General features: G+C 36.8%; 6 protein-coding genes and 1 long non-coding RNA gene across 11 annotated transcripts; 5 read left to right on the top strand and 2 right to left on the bottom strand.

Annotated features, from left to right (window-relative positions):
• Positions 1-1,290: 1,290 nt before the first annotated feature.
• JMJD5 (2-oxoglutarate (2OG) and Fe(II)-dependent oxygenase superfamily protein) lies at positions 1,291-4,066 on the bottom strand. Of its 5 annotated transcripts, NM_001035656.1 has the most exons (7): positions 3,412-4,005; positions 3,041-3,250; positions 2,499-2,633; positions 2,260-2,403; positions 1,867-1,959; positions 1,634-1,755; positions 1,391-1,535 (listed from the first exon to the last, which is right to left on the bottom strand). In NM_001035656.1, the coding sequence occupies exons 1-7, from the start codon at positions 3,895-3,897 to the stop codon at positions 1,529-1,531; spliced, it is 1,197 nt and encodes a 398-aa protein (NP_001030733.1). In that variant the 5' UTR covers positions 3,898-4,005; the 3' UTR covers positions 1,391-1,528. The 5 variants fall into 5 exon arrangements, with proteins under 5 accessions (NP_566667.1, NP_001327067.1, NP_001327066.1 ...); NM_112972.4 differs by having other exon boundaries at positions 1,291-1,755; positions 3,412-4,066; NM_001338491.1 differs by having other exon boundaries at positions 1,330-1,755; positions 1,867-2,110; positions 3,412-4,051.
• Positions 4,067-5,697: 1,631 nt separating this feature from the next.
• Positions 5,698-8,574, top strand: AT3G20800 (Cell differentiation, Rcd1-like protein). Its single transcript, NM_112971.4, has 9 exons — positions 5,698-5,993; positions 6,185-6,256; positions 6,428-6,517; positions 6,630-6,672; positions 6,880-6,986; positions 7,185-7,280; positions 7,754-7,944; positions 8,039-8,108; positions 8,198-8,574. Exons 1-9 carry the CDS (start codon positions 5,814-5,816, stop codon positions 8,297-8,299), a joined length of 951 nt encoding a protein of 316 aa, NP_188716.1. The 5' UTR covers positions 5,698-5,813; the 3' UTR covers positions 8,300-8,574.
• AT3G20790 (NAD(P)-binding Rossmann-fold superfamily protein) lies at positions 8,424-10,997 on the bottom strand. Its single transcript, NM_112970.5, has 12 exons — positions 10,781-10,997; positions 10,539-10,679; positions 10,402-10,450; positions 10,237-10,254; positions 9,931-10,046; positions 9,724-9,837; positions 9,486-9,536; positions 9,319-9,407; positions 9,178-9,238; positions 9,014-9,091; positions 8,814-8,921; positions 8,424-8,725 (listed from the first exon to the last, which is right to left on the bottom strand). Exons 1-12 carry the CDS (start codon positions 10,907-10,909, stop codon positions 8,612-8,614), a joined length of 1,068 nt encoding a protein of 355 aa, NP_188715.2. The 5' UTR covers positions 10,910-10,997; the 3' UTR covers positions 8,424-8,611.
• AT3G04035 lies at positions 10,023-10,300 on the top strand. Its single transcript, NR_141059.1, has one exon. It is a non-coding gene; the product is annotated as an other RNA (long non-coding RNA).
• Positions 10,961-15,811, top strand: TOP6B (topoisomerase 6 subunit B). Its single transcript, NM_112969.3, has 19 exons — positions 10,961-11,294; positions 11,384-11,436; positions 11,530-11,627; positions 11,726-11,831; positions 11,977-12,114; positions 12,252-12,303; positions 12,414-12,478; positions 12,779-12,885; positions 13,026-13,128; positions 13,236-13,321; positions 13,414-13,610; positions 13,930-14,045; positions 14,191-14,276; positions 14,433-14,505; positions 14,679-14,770; positions 14,875-15,013; positions 15,090-15,184; positions 15,266-15,440; positions 15,537-15,811. Exons 1-19 carry the CDS (start codon positions 11,213-11,215, stop codon positions 15,684-15,686), a joined length of 2,013 nt encoding a protein of 670 aa, NP_188714.2. The 5' UTR covers positions 10,961-11,212; the 3' UTR covers positions 15,687-15,811.
• Positions 15,812-16,326: 515 nt separating this feature from the next.
• Positions 16,327-19,282, top strand: EIN3 (Ethylene insensitive 3 family protein). The gene is made up of 2 exons (NM_112968.4): positions 16,327-16,608; positions 17,117-19,282. The coding sequence occupies exon 2, from the start codon at positions 17,123-17,125 to the stop codon at positions 19,007-19,009; it is 1,887 nt and encodes a 628-aa protein (NP_188713.1). The 5' UTR covers positions 16,327-16,608; positions 17,117-17,122; the 3' UTR covers positions 19,010-19,282.
• A 574-nt stretch (positions 19,283-19,856) lies between these two features.
• Positions 19,857-23,055, top strand: AT3G20760 (Nse4, component of Smc5/6 DNA repair complex). Its single transcript, NM_112967.4, has 8 exons — positions 19,857-19,920; positions 20,037-20,385; positions 20,474-21,051; positions 21,125-21,205; positions 21,391-21,646; positions 21,767-22,077; positions 22,164-22,255; positions 22,345-23,055. The coding sequence occupies exons 3-8, from the start codon at positions 20,820-20,822 to the stop codon at positions 22,522-22,524; spliced, it is 1,152 nt and encodes a 383-aa protein (NP_188712.4). The 5' UTR covers positions 19,857-19,920; positions 20,037-20,385; positions 20,474-20,819; the 3' UTR covers positions 22,525-23,055.
• Positions 23,056-23,277: the final 222 nt, after the last annotated feature.

Here is a 23,277-nt window from a genome sequence, read left to right as displayed (position 1 = left end):
TCAAGATATCCAAACGATTTTTAACACATCTCCAACTCAAATTTTTTCCAAACGTTAATATTCTTAAGAATATTTTCTTTTTGAACATCACTTAGAAATCTGATTTTGGGGTCTTTGGATTCTTCCGTTTATTTCTCCACAATAACCCGTTGAAGTAACGCAAATGTGGTCTCGTTTGACCAAATGATTTTCTAATCGAGAAAACAAATCAAAACATGTATTCAATCAAAAAACTCAAAAAAAAACAAAATAAAAAAAAACAACGATGCCATGAAATATTCCGAGAATTACACTAGCTAATGAATGGATGAAAGGATAGATCATACTTACGTTTGATTCTTGATTTTGACTTTGATTTTTGTCAGTTTGGGTGGATGCCATAATTGAGAGAATAGGGTTTCATTGATTAGGGTTTTCTGATAAGAATAAGTATAAGGTTTGGGTGGAAGACATAATTATTTTAATTAATTAATTAATTTTTTTTTAACCTAACCGCTACCGCCCGCAACCGCAAACGCTTGCGGGAAGGAGCTTTTGAAATCTGGTGATTTCAAGCGGTCCAAAGCGGTATCTAGCGGTTTCTATGATTGGTGCCAACCGCTAATAACCGCTACCACCCGCAAACGCTGCGTTTGCGGGTGGCAGAGGGAGAACCAATCAAGCCCTATATTAGCTTTTGATTCGGCTTCTAGTATCATGGCTTGGGCTAAGATTGGGCTTCAAAGCATATAGATAAATGGTTGTAAAAGCATTTACCGTTTATGATTTTTCACCGTCCGTGTCTCTAATTCAGCACCGACGGTTTCGTAATAAACGGCAGCCACATGAAACTACTGCTCACAGACAATAACTGTAAAACATGTTTTTGTCCTTAGCATTCCTAAAGGCGATTATGCGAGACATAGTAATGTCCAAAGTTTAATGCTAGTAGAGTTTTCAAAGTTTATAGGTGTTGGACTAGATCTTTTTTACCTGGAGGGGTACAATATGTCTTTTTTAAAACTATTTTCTCAAAGTTTTTGTATTTCGCATAAAATCTGTCGTCTACTATTTAATGTTACATCCCAAAGAACAAAAATCTTTGCGAGTTAAAAATCTCATCTTGGTGGATTTTGTTTCTTTAAACTTGATGGTTTTTTGGCTTGTCATGCGACAGCTCAGTTGCTGCGGGTATTACGTGTCAAGAAATTAATTATTGGTTTTGGCATGAGTATATTAATCACCCACGAACTCCAAAGCATTGGTTAGGTCGCAAGTTATATATAAAATGAATGATATCAACAAGATAAGTGCAATTACAATGACATAAGCCAACTAAAAGGAAGATACTAATTGAAGATTAGATTTTGATTAAACCATTTCTTACTTGAAACAAAGACAAACATTACCAATACCTAAAAAATGTCTGTACCAAGAGCTCTCAATTGTCTTTTACAACATAGACGTAAACCAAACAAACATCTTCATGCTCGGAGCAGTTGTTTTCTTCTCTACATAGTTTCTTCTTACATAAAGACACAACGTGAACTTAGAACCTGAAACAGAGATTAAAAATAAATCCATTCGCTACGAGCTAGAAGATTCTGCTTCATTGCTCCACCAGAAGCTAACCGAGAGACTCATTGTTAAGGACCTGACATAGTGCCACCATTTGGGAGGGATGTACAACATTTCACCTTCTTCTAGAATACAATCCATAAACTCCAACTCCATGGCCTTTGGGAACTCGGTTTCGTCGATATTGTCTAGATCAACCTTCAACCATAGTTTGAAACCACCCAGTTTTGGAACAGAAGAATCGAGTCAGCTTTCGGTTGTATGTTTAATCCAAAAAATGAGATTTGACTTCGGAATGAAAAAGCTTACCTGACTAGAGTTGCAGAGCATTGTCTCAGAGTAAGGGTAAAGTTCGTCTTGCAGGAAGGATGGGTAAAGCCTTATATACTTCTTGCCAACAACCTGAAGAACAGATGATATCAAAACTTCAGTAGAAGGAGAAAGCATCTAAGTAAAGAAGTTTCCGTAAACTAGAAACATATGAATTGCAGGCCAAACGATTTCTTTGGTTAGTCAAAGAGTCATCAAACTTCAATCCAGCGAGAAGATCAGGCTTTATTATGCAAGAACATCAAAGAAGAAAAAGGTTGTTAAACACTTACAGAACATACATATATATATATTGGATAGCATTAAAGACAGCGAGCACAGACAAGAGCCATGCTCAGCTCACGTAAGGAAAAGATCTTTCACCGTAGTTACCTGAGCAAGTATATTATGATGTGGATCATGGTGTAACGGAGTAACTGTCCCAGCCGGGCCAAACCATGCATTAAGTGATTGGAGTTCCCCACCACCGACAAAACAGTAATCAGGAATACATATATCATCTCTCAGTTCATTTATCTGCCCATTCGTGTTAAACCAATAGCCATAGGTTTAGTATGACACACACCGAGTACAGACAAACATATACATCAAACATCTCGGTACTTATATACCTGATCAAACAAAGGATGCTGGGCAAGATAAGTAGGCTCCATTGGAGACGATTTATTGGTCCGCATCCGTTCAAGGAACTTAGAAAATGTCACAAGCTCTTGCTTCCAATCAGAACACAAATAGTTTTTCCCCACCTGAATAGCATTTTAAACTTCACCAGCTTTCAGCTACGGAAAAAATTATTCTGATCCAACCCATCTTCTTATTAGCTCAGACTAAATAGTGGTAATAAGACTCATATCTCTATGAAGCAAAAATGAGAAATCTTACGCTCGTGAAATTGTCATGTTCTTATTCTGATTTTATGTGATAATCTAACCTAGATACAAATCTTATTTCAAACCTAGACCCTAAACCCTTTTATCATACAGTTGACACGACTCTATGAGATTCAACATTCTTAAGAAGAACCCTAAAAAAATATGGACATGGCAACTTAGAGCAGCGTAGGAGCCAACTAAAGCTAAAACCATCGTCTAATGACTACTAATCAACACTCACAAGCTAACTAAGAACTAAGTGAAGAAATGATGGCAGTCACCTCCACGGGAACGGTGCGGTTACCAGCAACAGCATTGAGGTAGTCCAAGTGATTCCACTTGGTCCTGGCTGGCCAATGAGCCATAGAATTGGTTATAACAACTGGTGTACCTGGCAGATAATAATCACGCAGAAACCCCTCCAAAGATAAACCAGACCTCTTCTCTACTCTTTTACAAGTTAAAGACCTGCAAGGTAGAATCTTAAGGACCTGCAAGTTTCAACAACAACAACAACACAAAACTAAATCAACACGAAACAATTCAAAGTCTGATTCTCTTCACAGCACATCTCCATTTTCATTTAGAGCTTATCGAGGTTTCAAGATATGAGTCTTACAAGTAATTGTAGATTAGCCAAAACATGTCTCACCTCATTGACGTCGACGGGAACTTCCGGGACCAATCTCTCACCTTTGAAATCTCCAGAAGCTTCTTCAAGACTCTTCGTCATCTTACGAGCTTCAGAGGAGACCAACAAAACAGAATCATGAAGATCCTTGCGGAGAAGCATACCTCCCATGATAAGACCCATATCAAGCGCACCAAGCGCCTCACCAAACTCGCCGGCGGCGAAATGGATTTTAGCTACGTGGAGACAAGCCATTGAGTAAGCGTCGCGCCAAACGGGGAGAACCGAGTGCCACGGACCAGAGTGAAGTTGCTCCCAAGCCATATCACGCGCCGCCTCCGCCGCGCTTTGGTCACCGGCCACCGCTAACACCGCCATGCGAGCATAAGCGTAACCCCCTTCAGCAGAAATCGATTGCAGCAGAGTTTGCGATTCGGCGTCAAGCGTCGGAGTTGGGAGACGGAGGTTGTTGTGGTCTCCGGAGGAAGCGGTGGTAGCTCCTGACATTGGGATGGATCGGGTCGGGTTTTCCGGTCGGGTCGGGTCGGGTTAAGTGGTATGTGGTGGGAGATATTTTAGAGTGATGATGAGTTGGGGAAAGTGTAAGCGAAAAAGTGGAAAGGGAAAGAAAGATATTTTGAAGTGATGATTAGGATCAGATATTTTTCGTATCTATAACTGTATTCTTTCTAATTTTGAAAACGAACCCTCCAAAATAGTACAATTTATTCAACCACTCCTCTTGTTTATTTCTTTCTATTTTGGATAAATCTTTTCATAAACCCATAGAATAAAAAAAATCAAAATACTATTTTCAACATAGAATAAACCTAAATTTATGCTCTGAATCGGTTTTATAATATGCCTACGTTTAGTTTTATTTTGTATTGTGTATTTTATGCTAAAATCTATGTTTGTGGTTTTAGTTTGGTAGATAAGAATTATAGTATTATGTTGTTGATTGGTGTGACATACACATTTTAATTTGTTAACTTGGGTCAAAATATCATTTGTTAATTGAGCACTTACAAAATGGATGCTCAATTAACAAATGAAATCTCACATAAAAACAGTCCTAATTTTTGTTAACTTTTGGGTCAAAATATTTTTTTCCCGCTGGGCCTAGTAAAAGCACTCTTTACATATGATTTTTTTTCCAGTGGGCTTACTGCAAACACACTATGCTTTATGACACTGATATTCCAAAAATTAAAATGCAATGAAACATTCAAGTCCCAAGTATTTTGTTTTGCTTATGCTATGCTTTATTGGAAATCAATTCATAAAATGTAAACTTGACACAGAAATAATATTGAATTTTTTTTTTTGACCGCGAAATAATATTGAAATTATACTCAGTAAATTGTTTATAAGCAGAAATGGCCCTAACAAAATGAAGACCACAAGCCCAAAATAATATATGGTTCAGTAATAGTATGTTTACAAGTTAAAAAAATATGTAAACATGGTTACTCAAACACCTTCCCACTATGAGCCATAACCACTACAATCCCATGCTTGGCCAGTTTGGCCCATAGGCCATAGCCGACTCTCTTTCTAATTATCAAAAACAAACATTAAAATTCAGTGGCAGCCATTGTAAATAAGTCTCAACTATATGATTTATTTCACAAAATGGCTGCAAAAATTTATATGTAGATTTAAGGTTAAAATTTACGTAATATGCAGAAATTAAACTACAAACATAGTGACATTTGACTCAAAACATTATTTTATTAGTTTTTTAATATATATTCTGAATAAAAAAAAGTTGAAAATTAATAGAATTTTTTTTAAAGATATCGTCACACTTGGAAAACCGCAGATTTTCCGCTTGTACTTTTCTTATAAAGCTTTCTAACTCTTTTATTATTTGTTTCAGAAGCATCGGTTACATTTACGCCTATCTTGAAAATTTAAATCTCATTTAGTGTTCGAGTTCTTACGTTTTGGTCCGTCTAAATTCGTTCAGTCAACAATTTTTTTTAAAAATATTTTCTTATGTTGGACTCATATGTGATATTTTACATCAATGATTAAAAAACTTAATGATATTATTAGAGAACTATTTCTTGCTTATGTGCCATTGCTTTGATAAATTGATTTCCGTTCACATTCATGTTGTTTAACTTATAACTTAATTTTGTACACAAACCAATTAACACTACTTTTTGTTTATTTGTTTACCATATGCATCACTACATATTATAATTTATGAATAACAAATAAAAAACGGTTTAAGTCGTAAATAGTGATGATTAAAACTATTTTGAAACTAAACATTTTTTTTTGTTTTGACATGAAAATAAATAAATAAGGAAGAAAGGGGCGTAATCGCCATCTATAAAGAAGAGAGAAGAAGGGAGAAACCGAATCCTTGAAAAGTCCCATTAACAAACAAACGAGAAAACCAACTCTGGAGAATGGCGAATCTACCTTCTTCTCTCTCCATGGGCACACCTTTCGGTGGTCCTAGCACCTCCGCACAAAATCCTACCGGAGCTCCGGCCAACAAAGATCGCAATTTGGCCTCTGCTGAACAGTTGGTACTCGATCTCAGCAATCCTGAACTCAGAGAAAATGCTCTTCTCGAGCTTTCCAAGGTTTTCTTATAATCTCTCATGTTTTCTTCTTCATTTCTTCCATCTGGGCAGTCGTTTTTTTTGTCTGATTCGTCAACGAGCGCTAGGGTTACTCTTGAAATTTGCTAAAGTTGAGAACTTTTCTCAAATTGTGTTGAGTATGTGAATTTGGGAACTTGGTTCAGTATCTGAATTAGTGGTTTCTTTTGTAGAAAAGAGAATTGTTTCAGGATCTGGCGCCTTTGTTGTGGAACTCTTTTGGTACCATTGCTGCCTTGTTACAGGTAATGACTTAAATGCATCTGTTTCGGTTATCTCCAGTTACTTAAATGCTTTTCCTTTCTTGTTAAATTGATGAGCGTTGAATGCAAATGATTCTTTTATATCTAAATGCTATTTATTCGGTGTTAGTAGCGTGGTTTTGATTTGACTGTTTCGTCTATTTGTGCTTGCAGGAGATTGTATCAATCTACTCTGTTCTTGCACCTCCAAATCTGACTCCTGCTCAGTCCAACCGTGTTTGCAACTCGCTCGCTCTTCTTCAGGTTCACATGGAGATTTCGTCTTCTTATTTAGGATGTTTTATTTCATGTTCATATATTTTGCTGAATCCATCAGATTTCTAATGATTTTCTGTCTTGTTGTTTTACTCTGCAGTGCGTAGCATCTCATTCTGACACGAGAATGTTATTTCTCAAGGGTAATGTTCTTTTTCTTTTCATCAGGCTAAGCTTAATGTTATATAGTATGTACCATTGGGGATGTCTATTATATGCTCTTGTCTATTTGATACGAGTTAGTGGGGTTATCTGTTTATTGTATATTTATTGCATGGTTTCAGTTTATTTCGTGAAGCAATACAACTGATGAATTTGTTGTTATGCCTTTTCTTCGTTCTTGTGCACAGCTCATATCCCGTTGTACCTTTATCCCTTCCTTAATACAACGAGTAAGTCCAGACCTTTCGAATACTTGCGGCTTACTAGCCTAGGTGTCATCGGTGCACTTGTGAAGGTACACCATCCCGTCCCTTTTCTGTTCCTTGTTTCTCTTTGGTTTTGATGTTCCCCACCTACTTTTTGCTGAAAGCAAAGGACTAAAAATTGTGTTAGTGGTCTTGGTTTCTAAAGTAGAGAATTTATATTCTTTTTTGGTGGTTAGTGTATGAAATAAGAAAGGTTCATCGGATCCTTATTTCACTTTGTTTTCCAGGTTGATGATACAGAGGTCATTAGCTTCCTTCTTTCAACTGAAATTATTCCTCTGTGCCTCCGTACCATGGAAATGGGGAGTGAGCTGTCAAAAACAGTAAGTCTTTTAATTTACCGTTACATTTTCATGTTCATATGGTACCTTCTTTAAGTTTCTTGACAGTCTTAAAATTCGTTTTAGATGCACATTTGTTAGTGATTTTATTTCTAACTTTTTTGGCATTTGAAATCGTTAATAATGATAAGCCAAATCCTAACTTTCAAAATCATATTAAGAAATGAGTCTCAGTTTTTCTTGTTACTGTTTCTCTTAAGTGTATGAATGTATTACCTAAAATGATAATCCAAATCCTAACTTTTAAAGTCCTAAAAGAAAATGAGTCTCGTTTCTTCATTTAACTGTTTCTCTTAAGCCCAAAAATTACTCATTCTGAGTTTTTTTATATATCCTAGGCTGGGATTGTAAAGTTTCCATAGAACCAGTTCTGCGCCAATGAAATGGTGTCTACATTGAAACTCATTGAAAGTGTGCAACCCCTTGCTTACGTATTAACATAATGTTAATGACAGGTGGCAACATTTATTGTTCAAAAGATACTGTTGGATGATGTGGGGATGGATTACATCTGCACAACAGCAGAGCGGTTTTTTGCAGTTGGTCGAGTGTTGGGAAATATGGTTCAGTCACTTGTGGAGCAGCCTTCTCCGCGCCTTTTGAAGCATATCATTCGTTGCTATCTCCGTTTATCAGACAACCCAAGGTTGATTTAGCCCAAAACAAACTTACTCAGAAATGACTTTTCGTAGTTTATCATGTGTTTGGCTTTCTTATGCTTAAGCTTTTGTGTTAATTAGGGCTTGTGCTGCACTCGCAAGCTGTCTCCCTGACTCGCTACGAGATGGATCCTTTAGCAATTGTCTTCGCGTAAGTCATCGTCATCTTTTGACTTGGTTTTTGATATTGTTTGTGTAAGAGATGATTCAGTTGAAAACTTGTTGTGTACTTCTTTTCAGGAGGATCCAACTGCAAGAAGGTGGCTGCAACAGTTGGTGCACAATGTTGGAGTTGGTCGCGTCCCAACACATCAAGGTGGAGGATTTGAGCACATGCTTTGAGCTGAATCCATCTCAAACCCATCCATGGAGTGTGTTTCTTCTGTTTTTGTTTCTAATTATACATGTGCTTTTTAATGCCTTAACTTAGATGATGGGTTATAGGCTTTTTAGTCTGTTTGAAATTCTTATTGTAATTATTTTTAAGCTCTAGAACCAATCCCCCAGAATGCATAAGTCTTGGGATAATAAAAGATTGGTTACAAAAGAAATATTATAGAGTTTGTATTATCATGTTGAACGGTAACAATTTTTATTCCAGCAAAAGCTTTAGCGGTATGTTGGAGTCTAATCGTACTTAATAAAGGTTCAAAGCTAGAATTTGTTGACAGGGACTACGGCTCCATTTTTCGCACCAGACTCGAGCATTGCTTCAAGAACTGCAACGTCACGAGCACCTTCCACATATGATAGACGAGGCTCTTGCTCCTGAAACGGATCCATAATAGGAGAGTTTAGGTAATAGAATACTCATGTTATGAGTTCCTGCATTCCAAGGCTAAGATTCTAGGATTACCTTTGAAGTTTCTGAAATATCATTGAAGAACGCTTTTAACTCTTCAGTCACTCCGCTGAATGGGTAAAAGATGGTCCTTGATGTCCCTCCTTCCCCGTAAATCGTGGCCTGAAAATTTCATAAGATCACAGCCATTTGAGTTGAGTAGTTTCAAGCAAAATCTGGATCATTCAGATGGTCACATGTTAAAGTATACAAACCATGTAACCATGTCGGCCACCTTCCACTCCACGCTCTAGTTGAACAGTGCCCTTTAGTCCTACGATTCTCCATAGTATCTAACAAATAGAAGTTATGTAAGAAAAACTATGGTTATTAGGCTAAACCGGTGTGGAAAGAAGAAAATCTAAGTCTTACTACATGCCTTTGGAGACCTTGAAGACACAACCATAACAAAAACCCCAGAGCATCCGTTCTCGAGCTGACTATAGAGCAAACATCCTGGATTAGTATGTTCATGTGAAATTAGTGTGCTAAGAAACAAGATTGATGTATTTACACTTACAAGTTTGATGTTATATTGTCTGGTCCAGGTAAAGTCTTATCCACATGGGTAGTGGTGGCTGAGACTGATGTTACCTCACATCCAACAAGCTGTTCATGAAAAACCAATATATCATACTTGGGATCCACAGCAAGATAAGCTTATCAGCTAATGAAGTTACACGGTACCATTCTTAATCCTGCAATGTAATGTACACCCATATCCAAGATGAAACCACCCTGCATATGAAGAACTTTCTGTAAAATATTAACAGATAACACAGTTTCTTCAAGATATATATGGGTGATTGATATATATGTCAGTGTAATTCTTATGTTACAGTCTAAGTAAGCAGCGTGTTAGGAAGATGCAATGCAACAGAGTCTGACAAAATAAGAATGTGACGGAATAGAAAGTATTACATACACTCAAATTTCGCCTCCAGGAGCTTGAGAAATAAGGATTAGAACTGTTCATTGATCCCTCAATAATAAGCTGGACGTTCATCATATCTCCAATTTCTGCTATCAGTTTCTTCAACTGCCGAAAGCAACCATGAAATACTTCAATTTTTCAAGGACAATATTACTTGCTCAAATAGGTAGTGCCAAGAAGACAATAAGTAACAGTTACCTCAACAAAAGCTGGCTCAAAACGATAATTTTCAGCCACAGCCCAAATTGGACGGCATGGGGAATCAGCAGAAATATTTCTATAGCTTGACATTGCAGTTTCTATCTCACTGATTGCTGCAACAAAAAAACTTGTAAAACAATAGGAATAAAGCATTTCATCTGCACTTTAGAGTGGCATAACCAGGAAGACTATAGTTTCACGTTAAATGGGTCATGCTCAACAGGAAAAATTGACTCTGGGCTAGAGTAGTGGAACTTAAACAACATGCCAAGTTGGTTTAAACAAGAGCAGTGATCAACTTACAAGCAGCAGCTGGCTTCTCTGCAGACCGATCCAGGACAGCAATATACATATCAAGAAAAAAGAAATATCTTTAGCTTTTTAAGTTGGGACACATTTCCAAGAAGCAATAACATTGCTAAAGAAGACGATCATAAAAGCAGAGCAGAAATGAAGTGGACAAGTCACCTTGAAGGACGTGCTTTCCTGCCTTGAGCATCTTCAGTGACAATTCAACCTAAAGCACAAGACTTTGAGTAAGAAATATCCTATGCACTGTCCCAACTAGATTCATACGCATCTCTCAAGTCTAAGATCAAACATACCATGGTTTCTGCAGCTACAACTACAGCAACACCAACTATTGAACTGTCTTGAATGATCTCATTGAGACCCTCATCTCCCCATTTGCACTTCACTTCAGGAAAATGCTTTCTTGCTATCTCCACAGCTCCTTTTGCAGATTCCTTCAACCATAACAAAAATCACAATTCGCCAAAGTTTTCATCTTTTTAGACATTTGGCATAAACATCTCCCAAAAATCAAGCGCATTGATCGAAATGTCACCTCAGTACGGCTCCAAATCGCTTTCAGGTCGACGAGATCGGAGATCTCAGCTAATCTCGGAATGTATTGAGTTTTGACGAAGATCCCAGCTCCGAGTATGGCAATTCCAGGTGAAGAAGGATTCACCATTTTTTTCCTTTCTCGTGTAATGGTTTTCTCTATTGGATCCAAACAGAATCAAGTTAACTTACAACTGTTGCTGCTTATAGTCACACCACACAACTCATGAAACACTAAGTCCAATCGCAAACGCTATAATTTAGTAAAATGACCGATATAACCCCAGCAACCAATCTCTTTGATCGAGTTTCCTTAACTTCCCTCCATAAAACCCTAGATCCTGCTTTGAATTTTGATTGGAAACTTGTAGTGTTGTACTCTGAGACATTTGGTTTGATCTGACTCAAATTTTCACAATTTGTTGTTGTTTCAATGGCGGGTGATGATTTAGTTGAAACGAAGAAGGGAAGCTCGAAGAACTCTAAGGACAGCAACGAGAGCAAGCTCAAGCAAAGTAATGCTCTATGTATCATTTGCTGCACAATTGATTTCAATTGAGATTAAGCTCAATTGACTCTCTTTTTTGAATTCGTGAATTTGCAGAATCTCCAGCTGAGTTTTTCGCGGAGAACAAGAACATTGCTGGATTTGATAATGTGAGTCCCCAATTTGTTGGTTTCAATTCAAACGATGCATCTTTGTAATTTCAATTCTGTATCACACGAATTTTGAATTGTGGATCTCATCAGCCAGGGAAGTCGCTTTATACTACAGTTAGAGAGCTTGTTGAAAATGCTCTTGATTCTGCAGAGTCTATTTCAGAGCTCCCTGAGGTTGAAGTAACTATGTACGTTCCTTACTTCGTGCTGATTCGAGATGTTAGTTCTGGTAGGAGAAACTGTGTAGGGGTTTAGTTCACTGACTGTCTTGTTTATATTTTTGAAGCGAAGAGATTGTAAAATCTAAGTTCAACTCCATGATTGGTCTTATCGATCGGGAACGTGTTGACACACAGCTGTATGATGATTATGAGACAGAAAAGGCCCGTGGGGTGCGTGAATTCTGTGTTTATTACTCTCTTCTTCGTTCTGATCAAATCCTTGTGCTTTTAAGAAGCTACTTTTTAGTGTTCAAGAAGTTTCACTGTTCTGTAATCCTTGTGATTCTAATATTTGTTGTTGTTTCCTGTTATGTAGAAAAGGTTAGCAAAGGAAGCTCGAGCCAGTGAGATACAAGCTAAAAATTTGGCATCGGGAAAGAAAAACAAAGAGCCTGGAGTATCGAAGGTTTTAAAGGCCCGTGGGGAAGCCTCATATTACAAAGTGACATGTAAGGTGAGAGTTTGAATAATATTTGTTTGATTCAACAGAAATTTATATATGCAATTTTAAGTATATGTATAAATATATGGAGATCCTAATTGTTTTCTTAAACATTTTTTGAGTTATGAATTGAGTTGATCATAATGTAGGATAATGGTAAGGGGATGCCACATGATGACATTCCAAATATGTTTGGGAGAGGTAAAATAGCTAATGACCACCCTCACTTCCTCTATTGATTTAGCCTGGCATATCAACCTTATAATAAACCTTTATATTGAGGCTAAGTTTACAAATTGTTCTTCTTACAGTTTTATCCGGGACGAAGTATGGACTGAAGCAAACACGTGGAAAGTTTGGTCTGGGTGCAAAGATGGTAATAATCTATTCTTATCAAGTTTGATATCTGAGATTAGCCTGTAAAACTGCATGAAATGCTGAAGTGGTTTATCAGTTTCAAATTTGCAGCCTTTAGATGGCTCGTTCCTAGGTTTACAAAAGGAATATATGTTGTATATGTTGCTTTAGGAGGATTTAATCATTGGCTTTGATTTGCAGCTGGTCTTTTGTTTTTGTATTCATATTCATAACATATCTATGTTTCCCTTCATATCGATATTTTTTCCAGAGAACTTGTTTAACCCTTCTAGTTTCTCTAAATTTTCCTGGCGTGCAGGCCTTAATCTGGTCCAAAATGAGTACAGGTCTCCCCATAGAGATCTCGTCATCTATGAAGAGCCAAAACTATGTTACTTTCTGCAGACTGGATATTGATATTCACAGGTACCCATCTGAATACATGAGCAGCTTCTCGAAAGCGGATATCAATCTAATTTTTTATGTTTGGGCATTTGACATAATAGCTATGAATCCTTCGGATTTTCCACGCCGTATAATTGTCTTCAAATGGTTAAAATTTTCAGGAACATTCCTCATATTCATCTGCACGAAAAGAAGGGCAACAAAGAGAAATGGCATGGGGCTGAAATACAGGTGGTTATCGAAGGAAACTGGACAACATACAGAGTACGTGGTCTAGCTCGTCCTTCTGCTGTATATTATTTCTTAAGTGTTCATTAGACATATATGCACGCAAACTTGTTTAACACATTTTATTTTTTTGTTGTATCCAGTCAAAGATCTTGCACTATATGCGCCAAATGGCTGTCATTACTCCTTATGCGCAGTTTCTGTTTAGATTTATATCAGAGACACCAGAGTAAGATCACTATCTTTCTGTTTTTTTGCTGCTCTGTCACATAGCTCTTTATGTGCAGCATTATCGGGTTTTTAAATCTTCTTTTCATGTAGGAAAAATGTCACTATTAAGTTTACTCGAAGAACGGATGTGATGCCCCCTATTCCTATCGAGACAAAGCACCATCCATCGTCAGTTGACTTGCTGCTTATCAAGCGCCTTATTACAGACACTTCCAAAAAGACCCTTCTGCAGTTTCTTCAAAATGAATTTGTGAATATTAACAAAACCCTTGCAGCACGATTAATTGGTAATATGACATCAATCTCATTTGTTACATAAGTTTGAAGTTGTTTAATATTCCCCCTCACATCACATTTGGCAGTACTTTTACTTGGCCAATGGAAATGATCTGATATCCAATTAAGAAATTCTGTATCACATGTCCTGATGGATTAGACGGATTATTATATTCACTAAAAATGTTTGCTGATTCTGAATGGCAATTTTCTGCTTCATTTTGCTGGTTATTATTCTGAGAAAATCATCCATGCCTTTTATATTTACTAAGCCTGTGCTATCTCTTTAGTCAAATTCAGTCATAAGTATTCTTGTTTTCTTTCTTTCAGGGGAAATGGGACCTGATTTCGGGCCTAGCATGGCTGTCAAATCTGTGACATCTCAGCAAATGGTACGCATACATCAGTTATTCCGCCAAGCTAAATTCGACGACCCTAGTGGTGATGTAAGCAGCTACTTTCTCTCTAAGGTTCACTGGGAACTGCTTTATTATCTCTATATCTCTCTCGAGGGTCTTATAAAATTTCAAGTTAGAGCATCTGTATTGTTTCGAAAATTAGCTCTATTCATACTGCGGTTTTCTTCTGTAGTGTCTTAGCCCAGCAGGAGAATACAATCTTCGTCTAGGGATTATTAAGGAGCTACATCCAGATATGGTGGCAACGTATTCCGGCAGGTTGTCACTGCAACCCTCTTTTCTACGAATTCATCTGATTTAGATATGGAGTTTATTTTTCTTATAGTAATCTCATATGTCAAGCTTTACCTACTTTGTCGTTAATCTGAGCTTTGTTTCATCAAGTGTTGACTTCTTCCTGGAAACTATGTTTAGTGCTCAGGTCTTCGAAGGTCATCCTTTCATTGTTGAAGCTGGTGTTAGTTTGGGTGGAAGAGACGTGAAACAGGCAAGTCATATCCTCCTTTTGTTTATTCATGTGTCATCAAGTTCTCATAGATTTAAGGTTGCTCTAAGTATGAGCATGAATCCACCATAACCATTGCTCTTTATCTTTTGTCGATCTCACTCTTCTACTATCTAATGGGTTATTTTGGGAATTTGCTGGAACTGAAATGGCAGGGGATCAACATATTCCGTTTTGCAAACCGTATTCCTCTCCTTTTTGAACAAGGAGCTGATGTTGTCACCAGGACGGCCTTAAAAAGAATCAAGTGAGACTCTTTCTTTAGCTTGCTGTATTCCTCTCTGTATATCGTTATAGTTGGTATCTTTCTCCAACTTTTTTTTATTAATGAGTATTTTCAAAACATTGCAGTTGGAATAGTTATAAGATCAACCAGACGCAAGATAAAATAGGAGTATTTGTGAGCATAGTGAGTACAAAAATTCCATTCAAAGGGACAGGGAAAGAGTACATAGGAGATGACATCAGTGAGATAGCTACTGCAGTCAAGGTAACATTAAGAAAAGATTTTTCTGACGTTATCCCACATCTTATTAAATCTAACTTTCCGCCTTTATTTCCATCAGTCTGCAATTCAACAATGCTGCATCCAACTGAAATCCAAAATAGTCAAGAGACTGCAAGCCCGTGAACAACAAGAGCGAAAACGCAGTTTGAGCAGGTAAAAAAGATAATCAGTGTCCTTCCCATTTTATGCTCCAACCCTGAAAAAAAAGATAACCAAAACTGGAAATGCTTGCAGATACATCCCCGATGCAACGGGGGCAGTGTACGAGGTTCTAAAACAAATGACAGAAGAACATAAAACAAAGAGAAAACGTTACGGAGAGGAAGACATAGTTATGCTTGATAAAGTATCTAAACAGATAATCACAAAAGAAACATTGAAAGAAAAGCTAGCTGAGCATGTAGAACAGGTCTTTTTTTTTTTTGCATCAATCACTTCTCAGCATAAGTTTCTACTGCATCATCACTTTTAAGTCATTCTTGCTGAATATATGTGGTGGTTTCAGGTGGACTACGAGATGGCATTAGAGTATGCAACACAAAGTGGAGTAAGTGAAGAACCCAGAGAAAATATATATCTCCAACACTTAGATCCCAACAAATCCAACTTCATAGATCTTCATAGTCCAACTTTTGTCTTCAGGCTCATGTTGTAAAACATATTTGCATCTCTCTATTAGTCAATTCTTTTCTTTCAGTGTTTTTTGGGATATTTTAAGACAAACACTTGAAAAGTGGAAAAAAGAAGACATAAAATTTAACACTATGTTTGGTTAGTTTCAACAAATGTGTCGAAGAACGTGATAATAATTAATAAACAAAACAATCAAGAAGCATGAAAACTTTTATTAAAATAGTTTTCTCACCTCTTGAGAACAGATTTGTCATAATCGATAATAGTTGTCGATGATGACGAAACTTTTTCTACTTGTAATAAAATATAATTGTAAAAAAAGTGTGCGTTTTTTTTTCTCTCTACCGATTTTAATGAGAGGTATGGATAATGGATCTTTTCTTTTCTAAAACCCATTATTCCAAAAATGAAAATAAAAAACGTAGCACAACAATAAATAAAACTCCGCGTAAGAAACAATTAATTACATACCGCGTAAAATAAAATAAAATAAAAAAACAAACGAAGAGCAGTGAGTATTGCCAAAAGGCGCTTTGTTAATTACATATTAATTGTGTAATAATAATAATAAATGATGTCTTAAATTTTATGTGTAAGAAATGAAATTAAAATGATATATATGTATATTATATATCTAAACATATATATATATATATAAATAGAGTATATATACTATGATCTATCTTCCTGATCTACAGAGAGACTCCACAAAGAAACGCAAATAAACAAAAGTCGCTTTCTAGCCACGTGATCTTTCGTCGACTTTTCTTCTTCTTCTTCTTCTTCCTCTTCCTCATCTCGTATCTCTAACTTTTGTCGAAGTTCTTTTGATGAAACTAGGGTTTATTATCTTCTCCTTCTTTTTCCCATCACCATAGAAAAGGCAGAGACCTTTTTCTTCATCATTTTTATTCTCCTTCTTCTTCTGCTGTTCATTTCTCCAGGTACTATACGCTTCTTCTTCTATTGATTTTTTAGGGTTATTATTGATACTGAAGATGATGATAGGTTTATTCATAGGGTTTTACTAGATCGATGGTTTTACTTTAGTTTACTAGTGTTTACACGATCTAATTTCATGAGTTTATGCTACTTTTAGTTTTTTTTTTGGTTGAATTTTTGTTTATTGTTTATAAATCGTTGATCTATTTGAAAATGTTTTCTCTTTCTTATTCATATATGATCCTTTCTATATTTGGTTCCTATGTTGAAGATCTCATCCTTTTTTTGGAAATTGAATCTGTTGATAATTTTTATTATCCGATTGATTATTTAGTTTAGGAGTGATTAAAATACGATCTGATTATGTGTTTATTACTTAAAACTTTGATTGAATTCGAAAAGCCCCTTTTTTATAATTTAGGGTTTGATGATTTTTTTTAGTAAGTTGTTTGATTCAGAAGAAATATAATTGTACTGATTAGTTTTGTTTGTGTATTTGATTTGTTACAGGTTACAATGATGTTTAATGAGATGGGAATGTGTGGAAACATGGATTTCTTCTCTTCTGGATCACTTGGTGAAGTTGATTTCTGTCCTGTTCCACAAGCTGAGCCTGATTCCATTGTTGAAGATGACTATACTGATGATGAGATTGATGTTGATGAATTGGAGAGGAGGATGTGGAGAGACAAAATGCGGCTTAAACGTCTCAAGGAGCAGGATAAGGGTAAAGAAGGTGTTGATGCTGCTAAACAGAGGCAGTCTCAAGAGCAAGCTAGGAGGAAGAAAATGTCTAGAGCTCAAGATGGGATCTTGAAGTATATGTTGAAGATGATGGAAGTTTGTAAAGCTCAAGGCTTTGTTTATGGGATTATTCCGGAGAATGGGAAGCCTGTGACTGGTGCTTCTGATAATTTAAGGGAGTGGTGGAAAGATAAGGTTAGGTTTGATCGTAATGGTCCTGCGGCTATTACCAAGTATCAAGCGGAGAATAATATCCCGGGGATTCATGAAGGTAATAACCCGATTGGACCGACTCCTCATACCTTGCAAGAGCTTCAAGACACGACTCTTGGATCGCTTTTGTCTGCGTTGATGCAACACTGTGATCCTCCTCAGAGACGTTTTCCTTTGGAGAAAGGAGTTCCTCCTCCGTGGTGGCCTAATGGGAAAGAGGATTGGTGGCCTCAACTTGGTTTGCCTAAAGATCAAGGTCCTGCACCTTACAAGAAGCCTCATGATTTGAAGAAGGCGTGGAAAGTCGGCGTTTTGACTGCGGTTATCAAGCATATGTTTCCTGATATTGCTAAGATCCGTAAGCTCGTGAGGCAATCTAAATGTTTGCAGGATAAGATGACTGCTAAAGAGAGTGCTACCTGGCTTGCTATTATTAACCAAGAAGAGTCCTTGGCTAGAGAGCTTTATCCCGAGTCATGTCCACCTCTTTCTCTGTCTGGTGGAAGTTGCTCGCTTCTGATGAATGATTGCAGTCAATACGATGTTGAAGGTTTCGAGAAGGAGTCTCACTATGAAGTGGAAGAGCTCAAGCCAGAAAAAGTTATGAATTCTTCAAACTTTGGGATGGTTGCTAAAATGCATGACTTTCCTGTCAAAGAAGAAGTCCCAGCAGGAAACTCGGAATTCATGAGAAAGAGAAAGCCAAACAGAGATCTGAACACTATTATGGACAGAACCGTTTTCACCTGCGAGAATCTTGGGTGTGCGCACAGCGAAATCAGCCGGGGATTTCTGGATAGGAATTCGAGAGACAACCATCAACTGGCATGTCCACATCGAGACAGTCGCTTACCGTATGGAGCAGCACCATCCAGGTTTCATGTCAATGAAGTTAAGCCTGTAGTTGGATTTCCTCAGCCAAGGCCAGTGAACTCAGTAGCCCAACCAATTGACTTAACGGGTATAGTTCCTGAAGATGGACAGAAGATGATCTCAGAGCTCATGTCCATGTACGACAGAAATGTCCAGAGCAACCAAACCTCTATGGTCATGGAAAATCAAAGCGTGTCACTGCTTCAACCCACAGTCCATAACCATCAAGAACATCTCCAGTTCCCAGGAAACATGGTGGAAGGAAGTTTCTTTGAAGACTTGAACATCCCAAACAGAGCAAACAACAACAACAGCAGCAACAATCAAACGTTTTTTCAAGGGAACAACAACAACAACAATGTGTTTAAGTTCGACACTGCAGATCACAACAACTTTGAAGCTGCACATAACAACAACAATAACAGTAGCGGCAACAGGTTCCAGCTTGTGTTTGATTCCACACCGTTCGACATGGCGTCATTCGATTACAGAGATGATATGTCGATGCCAGGAGTAGTAGGAACGATGGATGGAATGCAGCAGAAGCAGCAAGATGTATCCATATGGTTCTAAAGTCTTGGTAGTAGATTTCATCTTCTCTTATTTTTATCTTTTGTGTTCTTACATTCACTCAACCATGTAATATTTTTTCCTGGGTCTCTCTGTCTCTATCGCTTGTTATGATGTGTCTGTAAGAGTCTCTAAAAACTCTCTGTTACTGTGTGTCTTTGTCTCGGCTTGGTGAATCTCTCTGTCATCATCAGCTTTTAGTTACACACCCGACTTGGGGATGAACGAACACTAAATGTAAGTTTTCATAATATAAATATATTTGCAAGCTCTCTTCTTCTGTGTGTTTTTGTTGAGTTTGACTTTTACAATTGAAAAGTTTGGTGTAATTCACGCTAACTACCTCAAAGTTAGGGAATGGTGGGATAATTATTTATTACAATTGTATTTGATGGATAACGTGCTTATCGCTAGTGGCTCGTGGGTAGCATTTAAGCATGGGTCAATGCTTGTGTCTACGAGCTCGAGTGATCGAGCACACACAATCCAATCCGAACACAAAACAAGAAGAAAAACAAAATAAGATCTTAGATGTAAGGTATTCTTAAATACCTTTTTTTTTGAACAATATATATTTCATTTTTTGTTTGTAATTATAAAATGGTCCTAGATTAGATTTTAAGTTTTGATTGATCATTAAACTAAATTTGTTTTTATATCTGTTTCTATCTTCTTTACTCACGCAATGACGCAAATCCTTATTTGAAACGGCTTGGAGAGGTTACTATTATTACAATAGGAACATGATAATAATAATCATATTTGATTGTTAACGTTCTCGTCGCTTGTGGCTCGTTGGTAACATTTAAGCATGGGTCAGTGCTTGTGTTCACGAGGTCGAGTGCTCGAGCACACATTTCCAAACCAAACACCAAAAAAAAGAAAGAAGAAAAAAAAAGGACCTTACATGTGAGGTATTCTTAAATACCTTTTTCCTGATTGTCTTTTTAATTGAACAATATTCATATGTTTAATATTTATCTATTTCAATTTTTTTTGTCCATATTATGGTTTATATATATTAATTCAGCCATTGAGATTTTGATAGCACAAATACTTGTCAAGCTTCAAACCATTAACAAGTCTCCAATCCTTCTCCTTAAAGTCATACCACATAAACCCAAGAGGAGCTAGAGTTATATACATAAATCACATAATCTATCACACACACATCGAACATCTTTATTGCAATAGTGCTCACATGCATGTACCATCTCTTGGATCATAAACTATCACTTCACTTGTCCATAACTCCTAGAATATAAGATCTTTCTCTCTATTGAGACAGAGATAAATATAGTGGGATTGTGGCGCCACTTCCAAAGTTTGTGTCTTGTGTCAAACACTTCCGGTTTGATCTCTTCGCACCCTTTAAACACGTAAATCATTTCATGCATCAATTAATCTCACAACTATGAAATAGCGAGCCACTCGCAAACTTGGACCTTGACGCAACTTTTCACACAGGGTATCAAGGATCCACATGTTCCTTGAAACATAATTGTAATTACCCAAGGGAAGTAAAATCTCATGAATCATGACCAACCATTAGAGCAGCAGAACATAGCTCAGCCTGAGTTAACCAAGTATTTATTAGTTCAGAGGATAGTCAACCGAAACCTAATCTTTAGGCAAAAAAGTCAACAAAAAATATACTCCAATAAATATATAGCAGAGACTTCGACGTTGGCGGGAAATTTATCGACGTCTCTTCGTCTTCTCGCCGCCGTTAGGGTTTCTTTCTTATTTTTATAATCTCTTCGTTTCACCTTTTTCCTTTCCGTCTCTCAGATGATTTTTTTCTAAAATCATCATGAGAAACTCGGTGAAATGGGAAACGGAATTAACCGGAGATCGCAGCAGGAGAAGAGAAGCCGATGAGTCCTCGGAGACACCAAAGATCGTAAAGAAGGAGAAGCGTAGTAAGACCGTAATTGCTTCATTACGGCCTCAACAACCGCCGATTCAGGAAGAAGAAGAACAAGGAATTGCTGATCGGAGAGCTATAAGATCTCAGTATCTTGCTCTTACCCACAAGATCAAAGGTTACATTCTATTTCTTCTACTTTAGGGTTTTTTTTAGGGTTTTTTTTCTGACCTAACTTTTTTTTGGTACAGATGCTAAAGATGACTTGACAAAAATTGATTCTAACAAGTTCAACAGTATCATTAATGAGGTTGAGAATTTGCACCAGAAAGGTAAATGTAAACTTGTCCCAATTCGTTTATATATATATTCCTAAGTCTTAAACTAGTAGATGTTTCTTATTTTGGATGAACCTAAAAACTGTTCTTAGTTCTTATGTTGTGTATTTTAGTTGTAGCAAGGATAATTTTATTCACTGATGATATCTTTTTTTGGTGCTTTTACATTTTTATTGCAGTTCGGAAGCCTAGAGAGCAGATTGCTGATGCGGAGGCGCTTTTGGATTTAACGAATAGTGTGGTTTCATCGGTGAAATCGCAATCAGCTCATGGTGGTGTTTCTCCAGCTGAGTTTGTTAATGCCTTGATCAATGGGTTTGGCAAAACTTCTTTAAGAATTGATGCTGATGAAAATACACAAGTGTCAATGAAGTGGAAGGATCTTGGGTTTACGGTCTGTTCCACGGTTTTGGTATCATGTGGTTGTACAACAATGTGAGTTTTCTTTCTCTCATTTACTAGTGCTTAATGTTAGGATATGGAATTGGTATACCTTATTCGACAATATCGATAATATTTTAACTTATTGTTCTGTTTTTGTATCTGTTTTTCTAGGATGGGTCCTATGTATAGTGAAATGAAACAAAGGAAAAGTAGAGTGGGCAACAGAAAACGTACAAAGCCTGGTGCTGGTGTTAAGCCAGAGGAGGTTGATGATACAGAAGCTGAAAAGAAAAGTGATACAGACAATAACATGGCAGTAATGTTTAACATCTTGCGGAAAAACAAACGTGTCAAGATTGAGAATTTGGTGCTCAATAGGAAATCATTTGCTCAGACAGCAGAGAATATGTTCGCACTTTCATTCCTGGTGAAAGATGGACGTGTTGAGATAACTGTTGATAACAATGGTTCTCATTTTGTTGGTAAGATTTACCTTTCCTTCCTTGTGTCTGATTTTGGTAGTTGATTTCACCCTCTAACCCCAAAAAACTGGTTTCTTTGTCTTCAGAGCCAAGGAATGCTCCTGCAGCAAACCTGGTGCTGTCAGGGGAGGTCGCTTATAACCATTTTGTTCTTAGATTTGATTACAAAGATTGGGAGGTATAGATTAGTGTTTCATTTTATTTTAGTAAGTGTCTAGATGGTATATGTTAGCTAATGATTTTGGGGTTTTGGTGATTATTGCATAGCCAATGAGCAAAATGGTGGCAGTGGGAGAGGAGCTGATGCCACTCAGGGAAACCAAAGTTGCTCAAGATTCAATAGAACTGTCGAGGAAACAAGGTTCGGTGATTCAAGAGGAAACGGTCGTCGAAGATTCTTCTAACATGGAAGGCGATAATGAAGATAGTAAAAATGGTGGCTTGTGAAGATGGTTAGGGAATTGACAAGTCTTTTTTCTTCCTTTTTTCTTAACTAATCATTTTGGGGGTACATAGTAACGTTTTTATATAACCTAGCTATGGTTTCGATTTGGAAGGAAGCATGTTTTATGAGGTAAACAGATATTTAAATGTGGTTAGGATTAGTATTTTGGTTGATGGTAGGTTTTGGAAGTTACAGAGAGGCTTTGAAATTTGCTCTTTTCCGACATGCAACAAGTCGAACACAAGCTGTGAGTAAAACCATTTATTTACTTTGGTTGTCGAATGTAGAATACAAATTCTTATTCTGGTAAATATATGATTTTATAACTATACTTTTGATTGCTAAAAAAAACGAGACTTTTGAATTTAAAAATGACAAGAAGATAAAATATATGGCAACATTTCTGGAATAGCATAGATATGGAGAAATTAAAATTTAACTATATTTTGGAATTTCTTTTATGTCAAGATACCAATTTTATGACCAAAATGTACTATTTATATTATTTATTGAAAAACTGAAATCTGATAAAAGTATGAACCCAATGATATCTGAATTATGTGTAACTGTGTATGAATAAGTATTACTATCGATATGTATAATGTTTCCAAGTAACATTTGTTTTAGTTATTGTATTAAATTCGAATAAAAAGACAAAATTATGAATATTGTTACATCATTTGTTAAAATTATCTATCAAATCACATTTATCAGCATGTAACTTTTACATAGAGAAATTTTTCATTTTACATTAG

Source organism: Arabidopsis thaliana, chromosome 3 (assembly GCF_000001735.4).
Source record: "Arabidopsis thaliana chromosome 3, partial sequence".
Lineage (NCBI taxonomy): Eukaryota > Viridiplantae > Streptophyta > Magnoliopsida > Brassicales > Brassicaceae > Arabidopsis > Arabidopsis thaliana.
The sequence above is the reverse complement of the archived record's forward strand: the minus strand, read 5'-3'. Positions and strand labels throughout refer to the sequence as shown.